Genomic DNA, 21650 nt, shown 5'->3' with positions numbered 1-21650 from the left:
AATGCCCAGGAGTAGGAGTTGGGGGTTGTACAATAAATGTATGTTTAACTTTATAAGAAAAGGGCAAAATGTTTTCCAAAATGTCTACCATTTTGCCATCAGGAATGTAGGATGCTTCTAATTGCTTCCCATTATTGACAGTGCTTGACACAGTCAGTATATTTTTATTTTAGCCCTTCTAATAAGTGTGTGGTGGTATTTCATTGTAGTTTTATTCTGTATTTCCCTGATGACTAAGGAGGCTGAACATCTTTTCATGTCCTTATTTATCATCTATGTATTTTCTTTGGTGGGATGTCTGTTCAAAATTTAGCTACATTTTATTTTATTTTAACCTGCTTGAGAGAGAGACAGAGAGAGAGAGAAGAGAGAGAGAGAGAGAAACTGTGTGAGGAGGGGTGTGGGAGAGGCAGCCAGAGAGAGTCCTAGGGTTGGAGCCCAATATGGGGCTCTATCTCAGGACCTGAGATCATGACCTGAGCCAAAATCAAGAGTTGAAGGCTTAACCAACTGAGGCACCCAGGCACCCCTAAAACTTTTCCTACTTTTTAAAAATCAAGGGTTTTTTTTTTCTGCTTTTTGAGCTTTAGAAAATTTTTATATGCTCTGGATAAAATTACCTATTAGATCTGTATATATTTTATAGATATTTATTCCTAGTATGCAATTAGCCTTTTAAAAAAAAAATCTCTTAATAACATCTTTTAAATTATAGAAGTTCTTAATTAGGGGCTCCAGGGTGGCTCAGTGGGTTGGGCCTCTGCTTTCGGCTCAAGTCATGATCTCAGGGTCCTGGAATTGAGCCCCGTGTTGGGCTCTCTGCTCAGCGGGGAGCCTGCTTACCCTTGACTCTCTGCCTGCCTCTCTGCCTACTTGAGATCTCTCTCTCTGTGTGTCAAATAAATAAATAAAATCTTAAAAAAAAAAAAAACAAAAGAAGTTCTTAATTACAAAATAGCCCAATTTATCAAATTTTTCTTTAATGGATTGTATTTTAGTTTTGTATGTAAGAAATCTTTGCCTAATCCAAGCTCACAAAAGTTTTCTCCTAGATTTTCTTTAAGGTGTTTTATTTTAGGTTTTACACTTAGGTATATGATCCACTTGGGGTTAAGTTTTATAGGGTATAATGTTTGGGTAGGGGTTCACTTCTTACATGTAGCTATCTATTTGTTCCAGCACTATTTTTGCTTCCTTCGTTCAATTTCTGTTTTACCTTTGTCAAAAATTAATTGACTATATATGTGTGGGCCTGTTTCTTTTCCATTTCTGTATGTTTAGCATTCCCTCAATACCTTACTGTAACATTACAGTAAATCTGTAAGTCAGGTAACATGAATGAGTACTCTGACTTTATTCTTTTTCAGAATTGTTATGGCTATTCAATTTCCTTTGCCTTTTCATCTCATGTCATCTCTGCCTTCTCTGCCTAAGTTAACCCTCTCTGATTCCCTGAAACCTGCATGTGATCTGACACATGAGCTTTCTTTCCACTCTCAGACAAGACAATCCTTGCCTGAGCACCAACACCTCTCCTTCAGGCATCAGAACTGACTCTCCTTTTCCAGGGTCCCCTCCCTGCAACCCTGCAGCCTGATCAACCTCTCTAAAATCAGTTTTCACTGTTAACATTTTTGTTAATGAAACTTTAAAGATCTTCTTGCCTATAAGAAAAAAATCCATATTGTTTAGTCTAATGATTCCCTTGGGTCTTTTTTTTTTTTTTTTTTTTTTAGCCTAACTCTATTTTTTTTTTAAAGATTTTATTTATTTATTTGAGAGAGATAGATAGTGAACATGTGCATGAGTGTGGGAGGGGCAGACGGATGCTTGCTCCGTCTCAGGATTATAACCTGAGTCCAAACCAAGAGTCAGACACATAACCAACTGAGCCACCCAGGCACCTTTCTTCCCTTTTCTAAGTGACTATATCCTTTTCTGTTATAATTATTGACTAAATGTCTGGTTTCCCATTAAACAGAGCCGTCTAAAGTCAAGGTACCTCTTTCTTCCATCTCTGATCCCGCAGTGCCTAAGGTAATACCTGGTCAAGCCAATCTGTGATTCTCAACGTGATAGGGTAAAAGGGTGCATAACATATGGGGAGGGAAAGAATATAATTTAAAAAATTGTATTCTGCATTATTATAATTACACCTTTTACTTATTCTTAGACATGATATTTGTATTTTAAAATTTAAATTGAATGAGAAATATTTTTGTTTACCTATAGGTATTAAGAATTGAAAAGGCTGAAGCCACTTTAGTAATATTTTTGAATTAAAGCTTTAGTTTTCCAGCCCATCCAGACAGTGATGCATCCTTCTTGGTTTCCTAGTACCTAGTATAAGGTCTTCTCCTGAGATGCAGCTATAGTCTCACTGTTCACAGGACAGACACATTTTCTGCTTGCAGTGTCCAGAGGCAGCAGACAGGAATCGTGTGGTTGCTTGACTGACATTCTAGTAGACAAGGCTGAATCATTCAGCCCATTGCATTAGGTTCTATTGTCCACAGATGGTGCCCTTTGCCCTCTGTATCTTACAGAAGATCTCTCTAGCTGACCTTCTATAATCAGGTGTCAGAACACATAAAAGGAGTGCAGGTACATGAATGTTAACATTGTGCCCTTTCCTAATACCTGCCTGATGTCTTGGGGTTCAGAGGTGAATGGTTTCCAGGCCTCAGATATGGACCAGAACTAGCTGCCTAGAAAGGAGTATCACCAGACCTTGGCTGTTGTTTGCTTCAGGTCTAAAGATCTCTTTACACACCCTCCCCTGCTCTATGGCCTTGCTGTGGTGTTAGGAATTCCCCCAAATTATGGTACCTTTAAAATTCAATCCCAATGGCTTGTAGAATAAGGATTAAGATTCCATCCACTCAGGGCGCTTGGGGGGCTCAGTGGGTTAAAGCCTCTGCCTTCAGCTCAGGTCATGATCCCAGAGTCTTGGGATTGAGCCCTGCATTGGGCTCTCAGCTCAGCAGGAAGCCTGCTTCCTCTTCTCTCTCTCTCTGCCTGCCTCTTTGCCTACTTGTGATCTCTGTCTGTCAAATAAATAAATAAAATCTTAAAAAAAAAAAAAAGATTCCATCCACTCGAATATGTTCACATTAATTTACTGAGACCTTAGGAATAAACTTATGACACAGATATGCTTGATATGCTCGTTCATTAAACAAAATATTTTTTGACCCTTTATCAGAGTTTGGACTCTGTGTCAGACACTATGCTAGGGAATTGGGATCTAGAGTTACCTTTCCATGATTGAAGTTGACTGTGTGTGTGTGTCTCTGTGTGTGTGTTCATGTGTGTATGTTATATAACACATTGGGGTCATGAACATATTTAGGCCAGGCTGAAGACTTTGGGTTTCAGCCTGTAGAAGGTGAAAATCAAGCCAAGCTTTAAAGCAGTACACTATGTTCCCCACACTGGGGATGTTCATTCAGTGAAGCTACATTTCCCATGCTCATCACCTAATTCATTCTTGCCAATGGAATCGAGTCAAGTCATATATCAGTTCAAGCCAAAGCAGATAAGACAAGGCCAACGCCTGCTCCTTTTGAAACCATTTTGTTCTAGAAAGCAGAGTTACAAGTTGACCTTCTTGCAACTGGGATGTGTGAGAGAAATATACTTCTGATATGTAAAACCACTAATATTCAGAGTTTAGTTTTTACTGCTGTGGAACCCACCCTATCCTGACTAAAATCAGTGGTAGAATCTTATTTCTTTTTTCTTCTTTCTATTTCATTAGGAAGTTCACACCTTTAACTTTTCTCAGATTTCATGTTCACATCTGGTTAAAATATATGATATTTTAAACCCTCCTAGAGGGTCAAATGAAATCATGTGAAATTATGCTATTGACTATAAAGTGCTGACAAGTGTAAGAGATCTATCATTTTTAGGCAGTCAGCAATATTGCCTAAATTAGGAGGAAAAAAAAAAAAAAGAACACTGATGATTCCTTCTTTTTTTTTTTTTTTTTTTTTTAAATTTTATTTATTTATTTGAGAGAGAGACAGTGAGAGAGAGCATGAGCGAGGAGAAGGTCAGAGGGAGAAGCAGACTCCCCATGGAGCTGGGAGCCCGATGCGGGACTCGATCCCGGGACTCCGGGATCATGACCTGAGCCGAAGGCAGTCGTCCAACCAACTGAGCCACCCAGGCGTCCCTGATGATTCCTTCTTAATGATTTCATCATGAGTGTGCATGCTTTTGCTATCGTGTGGCCCAGATTTTTTCGCCCCAGTAGAAGCCCATCCTTTCTTCCACTGGATAGGGCATAATTTCCCATCATTGTAAATAGCCCTTCTTGCAGTGGGTCATCAAGCTTGCATAGATAAAAATTAGACATTATATCAAGATGATAAAGTAAGAAATGGAATCTTCTTTAAATATCTTACTCTACAGGGGCGCCTGGGTGGCTCAGTGGGTTAAGCCTCTGCCTTCGGCTCAGGTCATGATCTCAGGGTTCTGGGATCGAGCCCCGCATCGGGCTCTCTGCTCGGCAGGGAGCCTGCTTCTCCCTCTCTCTCTCTGCCTGCCTCCCTGCCTACTTGTGATCCCTGTCTGTCAAATAAATAAATAAAATCTTAAAAAAAAAATATCTTACTCTATAGTTTTCATGGTCTAATTGAAAGAAAAGAAACAGCTTGATTCACCACCACCATGTGAGGACTTAATGTATATTAAAACTGTCCCAAAGAGCTTCAAGTGCAGCGATGTCTTTTAGAATATTCAGAAGTATGGATAATGGTGGTTCCTCATCTTTCAAAGAGTGAAACAATTAGTTCCTGGGGATCTAACAACTAATGATTATTGAACACTGTAGACCAATCGCCATTCTTAAAGATGTCACAAGAATTCCTTCACTTAACTTGTCACAACAATGCTCAAAAGGACATTTAATTATTAGTATTATTTCTTGGACATGGAAACCATGGCAGAGGTAGAAGGGAATTGCTCAAAGTCACAGAGTTAGGTAGTGTGGCCCTGGGAGCTGACCCCAACAATCTGGCTATAGATGCCATACCTCACTAAAATGATGGGGAAGATCTGAGGGTCTGAGTTTACCTAGGAATGACCAAGCTGTTTCTGCTAGCAGGTGGACTGAGAGGTCCAGAGAAAAGCTAAGTTCAGTTATGGAACAATGATCTGACATGTCTTTTCTTTCTTTTTAAACATTTTTTCCATTTTATTTTATTTTATTTCTTTTTAGTGTTTCAAAATTCATTGTTTATGCACCACACCCAGTGCTCCATGCAATACATGCTCTCATAATACCCACCACCAGGCTCACTCAACCATCCCACTCCCTCTCCCTCCAAAGCCCTCAGTTTGTTTCTCAGAGTCCACAGTCTATCATGGTTTGTCTCCCCCTCTGACTTCCCCCAACTCACTTCTCCTCTCCATCTCCCAATGTCCTCCATGTTATTCTTTATGCTCCATAAGTAAATGAAACCATATGATAATTGACTCTTTGTGCTTGACTTATTTCACTCAGCATAATCTCTTCCAGTTCTGTCCATGTTGATACAAAAGTTGGGTATTCATGCTCACAGATCGGAAGAATAAACATTATTAAAATGTTTATTGCCTAGAGAAATCTATGCTTTCAGTGCTGACCCGATCAAAATTCCATCAGCATTTTTCAAAGAGCTGGAACAAACAATCCTAAAATTTGTATGGAACCAGAAGAGACCTCAAATTGCTAAAGAAATGTTGAAAAAGAAAAACAAAACTGGAGGCATCACGTTGCCTGATTTCAAGCTTCACTACAAAGCTGTGATCACCAAGACAGCATGGTACTAGCACAAAAACAGACACATAGATGAGTGGAACAGAGTAGAGAGCCCAAATATGGACCCTCAACTCTATGGTCAAACAATCTTTGACAAAGCAAGAAAAAATATCCAGTGGAAAAAAGACAGTCTCTTTAATTAATGGTTCTGGGAAAATTGGACAGTTATGTGTAGAAGAATGAAACTTGACCATTCTCTTACACCATACACAACGATAAAACTCGAAATGGATAAAAGACCTCAATGTGAGGCAGGAATGTCAAAATCCTAAAGAACATAGGCAGTAACTTCTCCGACATTGGCCACAGCAACTTCTTTCAAGACATGTCTTCAAAGGCAAAGGAAACAAAAGCAAAAATGAATTTTGGGGACTTTATCAAGATCAAAAGCTTCTGCACAGCAAAGGAAACAGTCAACAAAACAAAGAGGCAATCCACGGAATGGGAGAAGATATTTGCAAATGACACTATAGACAAAGGGCTAATATCCAACATCTATAAAGAATTCCTCAAATTCAACACACACAAAACAGATAATCACATCAAAAAATGGGCAGAAGACATGAACAGACACTTCTCCAAAGAAGACATACAATGGCTAACAGACACATCAAAAAATGTTCATCATCATTAGCCATCAGGGAGATTCAAATTAAAACCTCATTGAGATACCACCTTACATCAGTTAGAATGGCCAAAATTAACAAGGACAGGAAACAACAAGCATTGGAGAGGACGTGGAGAAAGGGGAACCCCCTTACACTGTTGGTGGGAATATAAGTTGGTGCAGCCACTTTGGAAAACAGTGTGGAGATTCCTTAAGAAATTAAAAATATAGTTACCCTAAGACCCTGCAATTCCACTACTGGGTATTTACCCCAAAGATACAGATGTAGTGAAAAGAAGTACCATATATATCCCAATGTTCATAGCAACAATGGCCACATCACCAACTGTGGAAAGAGCTGAGATGCCCTTCAATAGACAAATGAATAAGGAAGATGTGGTCTATATATACTATGGAGTATTATGCCTCCATCAGAAAGGATGAATACCCAACTTTTGTATCAACATGGACGGGACTGGAAGAGATTATGCTGAGTGAAATAAGTCAAGCAGAGAAAGTCAATTATCATATGGCTTTGCTTATTTGTGGAGCGTAAGGAATGACACAGAGGACATGGGGAGAAGGAGAGAAGAAGGGAGTTGGGGGAAAATGGAAGGGGAGATAAACCATGAGAGACTGTGGACTCTGAGGAACTAACTGAGGGTTTTGGAGAGGAGGGGGGAGGGGGGATGGGTGATCCTGGTGCTGGGTATTAAGGAGGGCATGTATTACATGGAGCACTGGGTGTGGTGCATAAACAATGAATTCTGGGATACTGAAAAGAAAAAAAAAAAAAAGGAAGGCTGCAAGGAGGGTATCTTAAGAGCCTTGAAAAGAAATGGCTTTTTCCCTGGTAAGGGGAGTGTCTTTTGAGCAACCTGAGCAGAAAGCTTGGAATAATAAGTTTGGAAGAACACAGTGCAACCAGTTCCCCCTTGATAAAGAAAGGCCGAGGGAGCTGGCACAGAGGACGGTGCAGCAGTGGGACAGAAGGTGAGGAAGCCTAGACACTGATGAGAGGGTATTGTGTTGGCCCCTCCAAAGGCCTGCACCAAAAAAGGAAGAGAGAACACCCACTGAGTCTGAGAGCAGAGTATTAAAAGGGGACTGAAGTCCACTTACTGTGCAGGAAGGGGGGAATGGTAGTCCCTTGGGGGTTTCCCAGGCTATTGTGAGGTAGAAGTTTTACAGATATGATCTCCATGTGGGTAGAGAGAGGGGCAGAGACAACACCTGTTTCTCACAGCCCAGAGCTGGGAGGGAGGCAGTTGAACTTTTCATTCCCAGTAAGGACACAAAAATTTAGCCAGGATTGAGATAAGAAAAGAGGGGTGTGAACACCCGTGTGGCTGCAAGAAATTTGACAAAAGTACTCTGCCTCAGAAGGCAGTGTGGTCCTGACCTGAGCCAGAGGGGGATCCAGACAAGGGTCTGGAACAAGGATAACCACTTCTGAAGGCCAGACAACACTGTTCTGGCTGACACCAACTTGCCTGGGTATCTCCCCAAGTTGGACCCCCTGCCTTACCCCCCATCGCACACATGTGAATGCACAAGAGACACCATCCCTAGAGCTTAGATACCTTCCTTGAGTCAGAAAATGGGAAAACCCTTCATTGGCTGAAAAACTAATTCTGAGTTCACTTGGAATTAACTAAGATTATGTTTCCTGCCCTGAGATGTATTAGTAATGCAAAGAGAAATTTAGTTGAGCAAGTTTCCCTTTCTCAAAAACCAGCTCGAGAATTGACCGAGGTCCCTGTAGAGCCAACCAGCAACATCTGTGCCTTTCTCAATGACACAAAGTAAAATTGGACATGATAGAACTTACCCAGTGAGGGAGTGGAAAGTGGAGTGCTAGGTCTGCACAGCAGGAACAGGTAGTAAATAACAGACCTTTAATAATTATTTAACCAAGCAAAACTAGTAGTCATTTCCTTATGAACAACCACATATTCAACCGCATGAATGTACTAAAAATGAACATACTTAGTGAAACTCCCCAGAAGGCATAAACAAAGGCATGATGTGAATGCTAGGTCCTTTTGTAATGGGCAGGAGATAACATGAGGAGGCCAGGGATTCAGGGCTCCTGGATTCCGGGAAGGGCATCACTGACACTATCCTGGGGTCCAAGACAGGAAAGAGACAAACAGGCCCATAAAAGGTGGGCTGGAAAGAGAGGAGAGTTCAGAAAAGTGGGCAAAGAGGAACTGAAATGACAGTCGCTGGAGGTGAAAATATTGGTACTCAGTAAGTAGATCAAGTTGTTAGAAGTGAGTTGTCAACCAAAATATACCGAAAACAAGCAGGCTACATAAGCTTTTTCAATTGAGCTCTTGCTAAAGCCTCCCCGTGAGATAAGTGGGACAGGAATCCAACAAGAATTTGCTTTTGTTATATTAAAGGATGAAAGGTGTGTTAAGAAAATGAACAGACAGTAGGCAGGAGGCTGCACTAACAAAGGGAAAAAACTGTCTTATCACCCTCAAGCACTTAGAAGCAACCATTTACATATAAACAATAGTTAGGCTAATCGCATATCATTTGTAGCTTCCCACTGAAGGAGATTCAATAAAAGATCGTCATTAGGTAATATTTAGCAATCTTGGTTCAAGTTTCTTCCCTCACCTGAGAGTAATAAAAATGAGTTCATTTGCATTATTTTATAATTTCACCAATTTACTAATTCAGACACGGTTCTCTCCTAGTTACTTTGAATTAATTTTCTCATCATTAAGAATTAGAGATACAGGGGCGCCTGGGTGGCTCAGTGGGTTAAAGCCTCTGCCTTCGGCTCAGGTCATGATCCCAGGGTCCTGGGATCGAGCCCCGCATCAGGCTTTCTGTTCAGCAGGGAGCCTGCTTCCTCCTCTCTCTCTGCCTGCCTCTCTGCCTCCTTGTGATCTCTGTCTGTCAATAAATAAATAAAATCTTAAAAAAAAAAAAAAAAAGAATTAGAGATACAGGATACACTGCTAGCACATTCACGGGCAAAATGAAAGGCTAAAATTAAGTTTCACCTTTGTCTTCCACTTGGGCAGGTTTGTAGTCACATCCTCTCTTCACTTTCTGATTAGCCAGGTCCCAGCCTCCTTGGGAATTTTCTGGTAGAATTTGGTGCTGGGGCTAGGAATTGAGGAAGTGAACTGGATCGGAAATTGAAATTGGAAACTATGAAGGAAACCAGGGCTTGAGCTGGGAACCTTGAAACCCAGAACCACATAGGTTCGATCACGTGAAACTCACAATAGAAGAAGGGGGTGGTGAACTCACTGCTGACCTTCCTGCCTATATCCGAGGACATACTTAGATAGCAGAGTAGGTCAGAGCAGTGGGAAGTGGGGACTAGAAATTGGGGGTGGAAATGGGAGGAGGAAAAGGCACTAAGCCTGTCGAAGAGAAAGTTAACCAGATCCAGACAGGGATGTCTTGTCTCCTGCCAAGAGAGCTTTGGGGTTCAGAAGAGAACCCAAGTGCTACGTAGGAAACACCTATTAGTTCTTGCTATTAGTTCTGCTACTTTATCAGAAGCGCAGGCATGCAGACTGCACAAGACCACTGACAGTAGTAAGGCTACAACACGGTGGGTACGGATTCCCAGGGCTAAATCAGGTACTAGGTACTAGTCTACGGCACCACAACTAATTCTATACCCCACCCACTGGACCCATAACTTACTTTTGTCGCATTGGCTTTGAAATGGGATAAGGATGATTTGAATGTTCATGCCGAGAAGGACCTTGCCTGGCAAGTACAGTGGGTGGAGAGACAGGCAGGGGCTACCCTGTGGAGTCATGGTTAACAAGAGCCCCACCTCTGTTACTGAGAAAGCAAGATTTCTGCGAAAACATGGACAGTTGATAGCAACAGAGCACCACACTTCATTAATGTAGTAAATGCTTATTGAGTATGCCCAGCATGGTGCTGGTTTCTGGAGCGAATAGGAAACAAAAATCACTCGAGGAGCTTAATGGCTATTTTACATCTCCCGGACACATATTGAAATAGCAGTTGAAGACAGCTGGATTAAGTGACAAGAAGGCAGGTGCACTCAAAGGAGAGGTGAGTCAAGGGGGGCTTCATGGAGAAGCAATTCAAGAGAAGACTTCAGAGGCGGTGGAATTTAGACCAACGCAGATGCGGGTGCAAGGCAATTCCAGATGGAAAGGTGCAGCATTGTGTGTAAGAAGGAAATGCGACACGTCACAGAAGTCATTTTGAAAGATTCCTAGCATCAAGAAAGCCCAAAGCAAATGAGACGTTAGGCTATTGTTCTTGCTATTAGTTCTGCTACTTTTACTGCTGATACCATTTTTATTTTTATGATATTTTTACTGCTTTTGGTAAAGAACGGGGATTAAAAGGACACGTTTGGGACATAGTAAAGAGCAGTTTGGACTTTCTTCTTGAGTGGTATGTGCAATAAAAGGCTCACTATGAACAAGAGTTTGTATCAGAATTGTTTCTGGACCCATAGTATAATAGAACTGCCCTTTTCCAAGAGCACCATGGGAAAAAGTTACCCTGAAACTTTTTTTCTTTTGAAAGATTTTATTTATTTACTTGACAGAGAGAGATCACAAGTAGGCAGACAGGGGAGGGGGGAAGTAGGCTCCCTACTGAACGGGGAGCCCGATGTAGGGCTCGATCCCAGAACCCTGAGATCATGACCTGAGCCGAAGGCAGAGGCTTTAACCCACTGAGCCACCCAGGCATCCTCTACCCTGAAACTTTTAAGCTCAGTGCCCACAAACAGCACGGACCACCTTGTAACTACAAATCAGTGTGTTTTAGTAATGATTGCGTGGGCCAAAAAATGAAATAGAACATCCTAAGCTCCTGGACAAACAATCCCTCCCTTTTATCTTCTTTTCTTGTCCAATGGTCCAGTTGTTTGAGGAAAAACATGAATAGGAATGAGATTTTTAAAATGATGTGATTCCCTTTAGTGCCTAGAGATGATGATGCTAGGACAGCGTGTAAACACTAGTAGAGAACCAGCCAGGATCTGTTTTTCTGAACACTCAAAATACCCTTAGGAGCTGTATTCAAAAAAGGGCAAATCAGATTTCAGTGGAGAGTGATTATTGCCTGAGTCTCAGAACAGCTGCCTTCCTGCTAATCAGTATCCCTTTGCAATGGCCATTCTCTCTTCGTTCTGGTTGCTATCTGGTTTTATAACTATCAAGACACTGCAGAGGTAGGGTCCCTGAGAAGGAATGGTGTGTTTCCTGGGTGCACAAAGCCTGCTTCTCCAAGACAGACTCTCTGGATCTGTGAGCTGATTCCATAGAGACGATGTACTCAGTCAAAGGTAAATGGCAACAAACTCTGATTTCAGTGTCTATTTTCTGTTGCGGAGCTGGGCAGCTGGGCTGTGTGTGTGCATGCGTTAGGGGGTAGTTCTGAGGGGCTGGGTCCCGTAGAGCCAGCCTAAGTGACTTGTTTGGGCTTTGCTCTGCTATTTTGTCTCTTGGCTTTTGTGGAAGGCTAGGCTGCCTCCCAGGATTGCTCCCCACTGAAAGTTTCATTTTGAGTGTTTGCAAAGAAGCAAAGCTCCAGGAGAGAGATAGATGTTATAGTAATTCTACTTTGTGGAGTAAAAACCAAATCACTTCAAGAACACCCAGAGGATCAAACAAACAAACAAACATGGCTAGAATTTTTCTTGAAATATTTTCCTTTCTGGTATAAAAGACCAGTTTGAGACCTGGGAATTATTGCCACGGCTTCAGGCACCTCCAGGCAGCATGTGAAATATCCTGACATGTCTGCATTCTGATGCAAGAGGCAGAGAACTTGTTTTCCAGATGCCTGGCTTGTTTCTGACTATACAGTCTTATAGAAGAGGAAACAGTATTAACCTAATAAGGATCATTTCGCAGTGTGGCCTCTGAATGCTTTGAAGATGAAATTCACCAAAGTTTGATTTACTTATCTGTTCCAGGAGACAACTTGTTGCAAACTCTGGCACCACAAACTACAGTCACAGAATCTATTACTCCCTGATGTTCAAAGCCAGGATCAAAAAACAAGTGTGGTCTTTCCTTCCTTACTGCTATGTTTCTCCTTGAGCCAGGCATTGTCCTGGGGGATGGGGGCTCTCCACACTTCTGATGTTCCTAGCAAAACACTCACAGCAATAATCCTTAGAAGAAACAGACAACATTTCAAGCACTACTATAGAATTAATTAGAAGTGCTTATACCTAAGGGAATGGGGGGGGCGGATATTCCACTCTACAGTCTCTTGGTTAACATAAATGCTATTCAAGATTCACACATTTTCAGCAGCAGAACAAAAAGACCAGTATTCATAAGAAACTACAGTTTAGGTCCTTGCACAGTATGAAAAACTCCTTGATTTAGCTAATCAGGGTTTTTTTTTTCCTTTTTCTTTTACTCTTTTAGTTAAAGAAAAACAAACCATACCCATTCACGGTATTGGCAACTATAGTTTAACTGGGTCTCTTAAATTCTACTTGTCTCATTATTGAAAATCCTTTTCAGAGTGGAAAGCAGGGAACGTACCTTAAAGGAGTAGTAGAAGGAGCCCCACTCCTCGGCTTCCACCACTTCCGTGAAAGTTACCGTTTCAGTGCAGAAAACTGGGGAAGCATCTAGGGTCTGCGTGATCCCGCTGGAGTCCGGGATGCCCTCTGTGAGGTTGGCTGGCATGGCTCAGGTGAACTTGAGCCTGGCTGTCCCGGTGCCTGCAGCCCAGGAAGGGTCCAGCAGCCCTCTGAGCGCCGGACAGCAGCTACAGCTCTGCACCTGCTCTGCCTCCCAAGGCTTCTGGTGGAAGTTCAGCTAAGCAGAGGCATGGAGCCCTCCCGGAGCCCACCTCCTGAGGAGCTCTGCCTGAAGCCTGCGAGGATCCACGTGCTGCTCTCTGCTCAGCAGTTACGATCCAATAGCCGGCACAGCCTCCTCACCCCACGGTCCCGCTCAGGGTGGGGACCTCACCTCCGAGCAGGTGGGAGCCCCTCTACCTCCCGCCCCCACAGTGATCCACGTGGCTCCCGAGACAGGCCTTCCTGCCCAGCTATGCTTTCCCTAACTTCCAGAATGGACCTCCCTTCTGCTCCAGCTTCAACAATACAGGAACTTGGACTCAACAGCCAACTGATTAATTCAGGTCATGTTGGCTCTTCCGATATCAAATCATAATTGTGCATTTGCTCGGGCTGAGCTTGCTTTCTGACTTACAATACTCACCTAACCATTTACTCAGTAGCCTGTGCATTATTTCAGTAAACACGGGGAAAGAAACTATTTGTATTTCATACCGTGGTTTACTCTAGGTGTTCGCAGGGCACTTCTCAGAAAAGCCTGGGGTCTGTGTTTGTCTGTAAGCTATGACCCCTGGTGAGGGGACTGGGACTGGGGCTGGGTAAATACTTTGATCGCCTTGATGTTCTTTCATTTGACATCCAAGCAACTCAGGGAGGTAGGCAGCCATTGTATCTTTATGTTCTCATTATACCCTAGCAAAGACTGGCTTTCAGAGCTGAAATGACTGGCCCAAGGTCCCACAACCAGTGATGGAAATGAGGTAATAACTCCTCTCTTCAGAAATTCCTAGACAGTGGTGCCTGGACACTACCATATACTGATTTGCATCATATCTCAAATGCGGGTTGAGGCATGCAGTTAACACAGTAGGGTTAGACAGCCAGGTGTAAAACAACAGAACTAAGCTGCTTGTATTGCAACCAAGCATAACTATCTGATTATTTACATGGAAAACACTCCAGACGTGGGCAGCCATTGGTCCGTGACACCTGGTAGAAGGAGTAGCAGGTTAGTGATGATCATAAAAAAACCATAGCTGGGATGGAAGTGGGAAAGCTTTAGCATTATCTGCCCAGCCCAGAAGTACATAGAATGTTATAGATGAGAAGGTATTAAGTCTACACTGAAGGGGCAGCAAATGTCCTTGGTCTGACCTTCTGAACTCAGGAAGGTCATAAAAACTTCTGCCTGTCTATCTAACCTTTAAGAAATTAACCAATGAGCTGCTGAAACAGAAGAAGAAACATTTGAGGAAAATGCCTGCATGCGAGACTCAGAAAGTACCAGAAAGTGTGCCTGGGTAGCTCAGTGCATTAACTCTCTGCCTTCGGCTCAGGTCATGATCCCAGGGTCCTGGGGTCGAGCCCCACATGGGGCTCCCTGCTCTGCAGGGATTCTGCTTCTCTCTCTCTCTCTGCCTGCCTCTCTGCCTACTTGTGATCTTTCTCTGTCAAATAAATAAATAAAATTGTCAAAAAAAAAAAATGTGCCAGAAAGTGCCTCCACCTCATTATAATGTTAAAATACTCCTTGGAATATTTATCCCACCTCCTAAAAAAAGGAGCCTGCTCTATTTTTTTTTTTTTTTTTTTTTTTGTTCAGGGGGACACAACTTTAGAAATTATTCTCCATGATTTCCTTGTTTGTACAAATAAAGTTGAGTTTGTGAGACAATGCCTCCTGGTGTTATCTCTGTCTGTGGTATGTCAAGGAGCAGATCCACTTTGGTCCAGTAACAAGGGGCAGCAAATAGGAGGGAGCTGGCCAGAAAATTGGATAAGCCAGGGATTGCAAGGGAAGAGTCAAAACGGGACAACAGATAGCAAAATGAGCAAAGGAAATTCTGACTGGCAGATAAACATGAAAAGATGCCCAACCATGTTAAAAATTAAGGAAAAGCAACTTAAAACAATACAACAAAATTTTTATCTATTGGCATAGGCATAAGTAGGGTCTGACTACCCCGAGTATTGACAAGGATGGGAAGAAATGAGTGTATTTTTTTCACTTCTGTGGGAGTTAGCTGACACAGTCACACTGAAGAGCAATTTGGCTTTATCCAGTAAAGTTAGAATTACATAGCCTATGATGCATCATTCCATTTCTTAATGCTGGTAATTTTCTGTCTCTAACTCGGTTACTTACGTGTATTTAATTTAGGGAAGTTCATTTCACTGCACACATAAAATGTATGTACTTTTTCATAAGTATGTTTTACTTCAATAAAAAATTTTAAAAATCTGTGAGAAATTTCTGGGAAAGAGCAGAAGCTGGTTAAGTCATAATGTGGTAAGGTTGGAAAGAGAGAGAGAAAAGAGTAGATTCCGTGATGGATAAGGAATAGGTGGAAAGAACTTTCTGGTTGTGTTTTTTCCTCTCCACTCATGGTGCAGATGGGTCATTTTTTTGACCTGTGGCTGCCCAAGAGGAACATTTATGTTTGTGTGTACAAGGAGACACTGGAAAGGATGGCTTTGCAATATTGTTTAGAAATGAATCAGAAGCAACCTAAAATTCAGAGTGACAAAATCAATGAGACACTCCAAACTGTAAACTATCTACAGGCTCATCACTAGTAGACCAGATAAATAAATTTCCATGCAGTCACATGATGAAAACTATACATCAATGAGAATGAATAATTTGTAGCAAATATAGTATATTATAGATGAAACTCACAAACATAATATTAAACAAAATAATACTTTTTTCATTTATAGTAAGTATAACTATATATATGTGTGTTTGTATATACTTACATTTATATGTAATGGAATAATACTATATCACAGTTGAAAGGAATTTTGTAGACAAGACGACAAGCTAATAAGTATGATATGATGGCTAGTTTTATGTGTCTTCTTGACTGGGGAGTGAGATGTGTAGATATTCGGCCAAACATTACTCTCAGTGTTTCTGTGAAGGTGTTTCTGGATGAGATTAACTTTTGAATGTGTAGGCTGAGTAAGGCTGACTGCCCCCCTTAATGTGGGTGATCTTCATCCAGTCATTTTAACCATTGAACAAAAGGCTGATTCTCCCATAAATAAGAGAGAACTCCTGTCTGACTCCTTTGAGTTGGAACATTGGTCTTCAAAGTTCTTTGGGCTTGAACTAAACCATTAGGTCTTCTTGAACCTCAAGCCTGCTGGATTTTAGGCTAAAAGTACACATCAACTCCCTGGTTCTCTAGTATGCTAACTACAGATCTTGGGACTTCTCTTATGGTTTCTATGTTCTTACCTGAATATACCCCAAGATATCCCACAAAAACGAGAGAGGCATTGATGGAGCACAGGATCTAGCATGAAACCATGAGACACCTGTTAAAAAGGCTTAAATGATAAAGATGGGAAATACCTTTTGCTGGTAAGGATGGGTAAGATGAAGAGCTATCATACACTACTATGACAATGTAACTTGGTACAAGCACTTTGGAAGACTTCTTGGCAGCATTATCTAAAGCTGATCATATGTGTATTCTATGACCTAGCAGTTTTTCTACTAAGAAAATACCCAACACAAATGAGTACTTACATTAATCAAAAAACGTAAGGATGAATAGAGCAGCTTCTTTGTAATTTCCCTTAACTTGAAACTACTTAAGTGCTCATCAGGAGAAGTGTGGACAAATAAATTGTGGTGTATTCATACCATGGAAAACATATACCAATGAGAATGAGTGATCTGCCACTATAGGTAACAAAATGCATAAATCTCACAGTTGTTATTTTGAGTTATAGGGAAGTCATACTGTTTGATTTCATTTACATAAATTAAAAGTTAAGAAGCCTTTGCTGAGTAGTGACTGGAATAGGCTAGGAGGGAGCCCCTGGGCTGCTGGTAATATTCTATTTCTTGGTCAGGGTGACAGTTACATGAGAGTATTCCAATTATGAAGAAGCTGTGAGCTAAATACACTTACCATCTCTGTACCTTTTTGGGAGAAATTTCTGGATGTGAGTCAGAGACTGGTTGGGTCTCAGTATGATGAAGGCTAAAGGTGGGAGGGGAAATAGAGACGAGACAAGGGCCAGGTGCCATGGACATGGATAGGCTGAGAGGATGCTTTCTACTTGTGCATTTTTTTTCCTGCACACATTGCCCAAGTGGATTATTGCTTGGCTCATGGTTACAACAGAGAAAAAAAATGGTAACAGCAATTCCAGAGTCTGATCAGGGCAGATAGGAGTAGGTCACAAAACACAAAGATGGAGAGTCCAGTCTCTCAGTCTTTCTTCTTGCCCATTTGTGTTAGGCTGAGATCAAGGTGCTGGCCAGGATTGGGATCTCATCAGAGCCTCAGCTGGGGTAGCATGCACTTGTAACCTCTCTCATGCTGTTGGCAGAATTCATTTCTTTGTAACTGTAAAACCCATGGCACCTGTTCCTTCAAAGCCAGTAAAGGGAAGAGAGACTCTACCAACATGGGTTCAACAGTCTTACGTAATCACATATGTGTAATTGCATACATCCCATTCCTCTTGGCTCATGCCCCTCAAGAGAAGGGGATTACGGAAAGACATAAATTCCAGAAGTCGGGGATCATGGTGGCCACTTTAAAGTCTATACTTCATACTACGCCATGGATTAAATGTTCACAAGTGTGGGAGGTAGTTTTTTGAAAAGGAGAAGGTAGAGAAGAGCTGAAGTTTAAGGTGTACCAACTGGAAAAATGGATATAAAAATAAATTGTTGGAAAAAAAAACTAAAGAGATGTTTTGAATTGCAAAAAAAGAGGAAAATTTGATAGAATTCAGGTAAGAAACTCTCAGAAGGCATTAAAAGTGATATAAGAAAAAGAAGGAGAGAAACATAGTTAAGGAATGTGAGCAAAAGAAATACATGTGTAAGCATTTAAATAATGAGTCTTAGAGGGACATTAAAAATAAATGGAAGGGATTGGATAACAAAGTTTACAGAATATTTTCATTTACAATTCTTTGGAATTCTTTAAATTTAGGAATTTAATACTCTTAGGAATGTATTTAGCAAAAGATGTGAAATACTTTTTTTTTTAAAAGATTTTATTTATTTGACAGAGAGAGAGGGAGAGATCATAAGCAGGCAGAGAGGCAGGCAGAGAGAGATGGGGAAGCAGGTTCCCCGATGAGCAGAGAGCCTGATGCGGGGCTTGATCCCAGGACCCTGAGATCATGACCTGAGCTGAAGGCAAAGACTTAACCCACTGAGCCCCCCAGGTGCTCCAAAAGATGTGAAATATTTCTATAAGATATTGCTGAGAGAAATGAATGAAGACTGACAAATGGAGAGCTAGCTATACCACTTCAAGGATTAGAAGACTCAGTGTGGTTAGGATGTCAATTTTCCCCAAACTGATCTGTAGATTCAATGAAATTCCAGTCACAATCAAATCAAGTTTTTTTTTTCTTTTTTTTTTTTTTAGTAGAAGTGGACAAACTAATACAAAAATATGGGAACGCAATGAACCTAGACTATCCAAAGTACTCTTAAAATTGAAGAATGTTGGAGGTCAAGAATTTCCATAAGGCTATAGAAATCAAGACAATGTGATAATGAAATAAAGAATGACAAATAGGGGCACCTGGATGGCTCAGTTGATTGGGTCCGACTGTGGATTTTAACTCAGATCATGACCTTAGGGTTGTGAGATCAAGCCCCATGTGAGGATCCAGGCTCAGCACAGAGCCTGCTTGAGTTTCTCTCCCTCTGCCTCCCCCCTCTGCTCCTTCTCTCTCTTTCAAATAAATAATTAAAATCTAAAACAACAATAACAACAACAGACTGATGAGTAGCTCAAGACAAAACATTTTATATGTGCAGAAATGACCCCCATTTGTAAGGGCACCTGATTTTTGACAGAGGAGTAAAAAAATCTAATGAGTAAAAAGTATTTTCAGTAAATGGTGCCAAAATACTGGATATCCACATGGAAAAGAAAATGAACCTTGGCCTTTATTTCATACCACACTCCCAAATTAATCTGGGGTGAATCAAGACTTCTATGAGCTCTTAGAAGAAAACATAGGAAATATTTTCATAGCTGAAAATATCAGTACTGGGGCGGCTGGGTGTCTCAGTTGGTTAAGCAGCTGCTTTCAGCCGGGGTCATGATCCCAGGGTCCTGGGATCCAGCCCCATGTCAGGTTCCCTGCTCAGCGGGGCTGCTTCTCACTCTCCCTCTGCCAGCCACTCCCCTCCCCTCTCTCACTATCAAATAAATAAAATCTTAGGAAAAGAAAAAGAAAATATCAGTACTTTAGCTTTATTAATTAGCTGTTAGCCCATAATAACAACAATCACAAACCCAGCAAGTAATTGTGGTGCAGTAGAGAAACTGTGCCTTGGCGATCCATTAGTGCTGGGGGGCTGATTCCATCCTCTTTGGGGAGCTCTAGCCTCTGCTAGGTATATCATTAAAGGCAGCATGGTAATCCTCACCTTGCCACCTGCCTAATACAAATCTTAGTAAATCCTTTACTAACATTGCAAAGAGTGGGCCTCAAATCTCTGTGTTCCCTGTAGAAACTGGGAACCCTCTCAAAGAAAGCCCTATGTTGTACACGTTCAGTGCTCACCAGGGTGAGGTGAATCTTTATAAACCTAGGAATCTTTATAAAATACAATGCATGGAGGCCAACATCCTGATTAGATTGTTCTAGGGTGCCGCCTGGGCATTGGGATTGTTAAAAGCTCCCCCAGGTGATTCGAATGTGCCTCCAGGGAAAAGAAACACCGTTTTAGGAGCAGGGCAATCTCTGGTGCCCAACTCCCAGTGGGGAATTTTTGCTGCATTTATTCTGGGGCTGCTGTCTGAGTTAGCTCGCCCTAGGTCTCCAGCCCCGGGGACTGATTCTGGTGTTCCTGGGACCCACAGTGAGCTCGACCTCATTTCTGCGCCCCGCTTTCTCCCGACCAAGTTTGAGCTACAGGGCACCCGTACCTCCAGAGAGGGAGGAAAGCTTCCCTCACCTTTCTCTGTGGACCTCCAGAGAGTTTTGTTCTCTCTTTCCGAGCACCAAGAAGTCATAGAGTTAACCTCCCTTTCGGAGACACTCAGACAAGCAGTTTGGATCCCATTTCCAAGACTTGCTTTCTTAAAAACTACGCAACGAGAGCCTGAAAGAAGAATTTCCAGGTAAGGAAAAGGGTCATAAAACTCCGATCCACCCCTTGGATGCTCTCGGCCTGTGAGGGGTGGTTCAGTAATTCATTCCGCCTGCCTGACCTTCGGGTGGTGAGTGGGGTTTAGTTCCTGCTCCTGAGGACGCTTCAGATCCCAGAGTGAGGCGTCTCAGTAAAATGGGACCAAGGCTTAGAGATATGAAAAGAGAATTTTGCACAAACTGCTAAGAAACTACCTTAATAAGGTATTTACTCGTCTTGCTCCTGGGGCACAGTCAGGTGGGGCTTTGAAAAAGAAGTGGTGTCTGGGAGAGTCTCACTTTTTATTTTCTGGTCCGCCTGTGTATGTGCCCAGTTCTCCTCTCCAACCCCCCAACAACTCCCCCCGCCCCCCCCCCCCCCAACCACCTCCTGTCCTGGTGTATCATTCGAGCATTCAGTTTCCAGGATGGGGTGAGCAGAATGTTGGAGAGGGTTTGGAAGGGAGATGCTCAAGGTTCCCTGAATTCCCACCACCTTCCTGCTTCATTTATCACGGGAACCCTGGCTACGATATTTACAACCTTGAACAAATACATTGTTTTTCTATAATGTTTAAAGTAGAGCATTCATCAACTTTGGAATAAAAAACTATAGACAACATATTTAAAGTTGGTTCTGTATACATACTTTTGATGGTTAATGGGGTCCATCTCAGTGGGGATGCCATTCCCCCTCATTGCAGTTTGGAAGTCCAAAGTCTTCTCTTTAGTCCTATGTAAAGGAGACAGAGTTCGGAGCTCCCAGGTACTTCCTGACCTTCCCAGAACTCAGTCACCATTTGAATTTTCACGTATTGACTGTAACCACAGCAGTCAGAGTGATCTGGATCCAAAGCTGGCTCTGCTACTTCCTTTCCATGAGTACAGGGACACCCTGAAGCTTCTCTTTTGTCCTCTGTGAACAGGGATGACAGTCGTGCCTGAATGGGTGGAGAATTAAATGAGATAATACTGATCCCATTAATGCTTCTTTTCTTCTTCATTATGACTCCTTTATGTATGTAAATTTTCTTGGGTTCTTTGTTTAGTTTCCACATTCCTAAAGGGCAGAAGCTGCCCCTTTTCTTTTTTTTTTTTTAAATATTTTATTTATTTATTTGACAGAGAGAGATCACAAGTAAACAGAGAGGCAGGCAGAGAGAGAGAGAGAGAGGGAAGCAGGCTCCCCGCTGAGCAGAGAGCTCGACGTAGGACTCGATCCCAGGACCCTGAGATCATGACCTGAGCAGAAGGCAGCGGCTTAACCCACTGAGCCACCCAGGTGTCCCAAGCTGCCCCTTTTCTTTTTG

The 21650-nt window shown here is 42.0% G+C and overlaps 1 protein-coding gene across 2 annotated transcripts in view; it reads right to left on the bottom strand.

Annotated features, from left to right (window-relative positions):
- NPSR1 (neuropeptide S receptor 1) overlaps nucleotides 1-13152 on the bottom strand; it is a 150008-nt gene extending 136856 nt beyond the window's left edge. For both annotated transcript variants that reach the window (XM_059171544.1, XM_059171545.1), the window contains exon 1: nucleotides 12950-13152. In XM_059171544.1, the coding sequence (XP_059027527.1) occupies nucleotides 12950-13096 (147 nt within the window). In that variant the 5' untranslated portion in view covers nucleotides 13097-13152. The remainder of the gene's footprint in view (nucleotides 1-12949) is intronic.
- Nucleotides 13153-21650: the final 8498 nt, after the last annotated feature.

The sequence above is a fragment of the Mustela lutreola genome, chromosome 4 (genome assembly GCF_030435805.1).
Source record: "Mustela lutreola isolate mMusLut2 chromosome 4, mMusLut2.pri, whole genome shotgun sequence".
NCBI classification, from domain to species: domain Eukaryota; kingdom Metazoa; phylum Chordata; class Mammalia; order Carnivora; family Mustelidae; genus Mustela; species Mustela lutreola.
The sequence above is the reverse complement of the archived record's forward strand: the minus strand, read 5'-3'. Positions and strand labels throughout refer to the sequence as shown.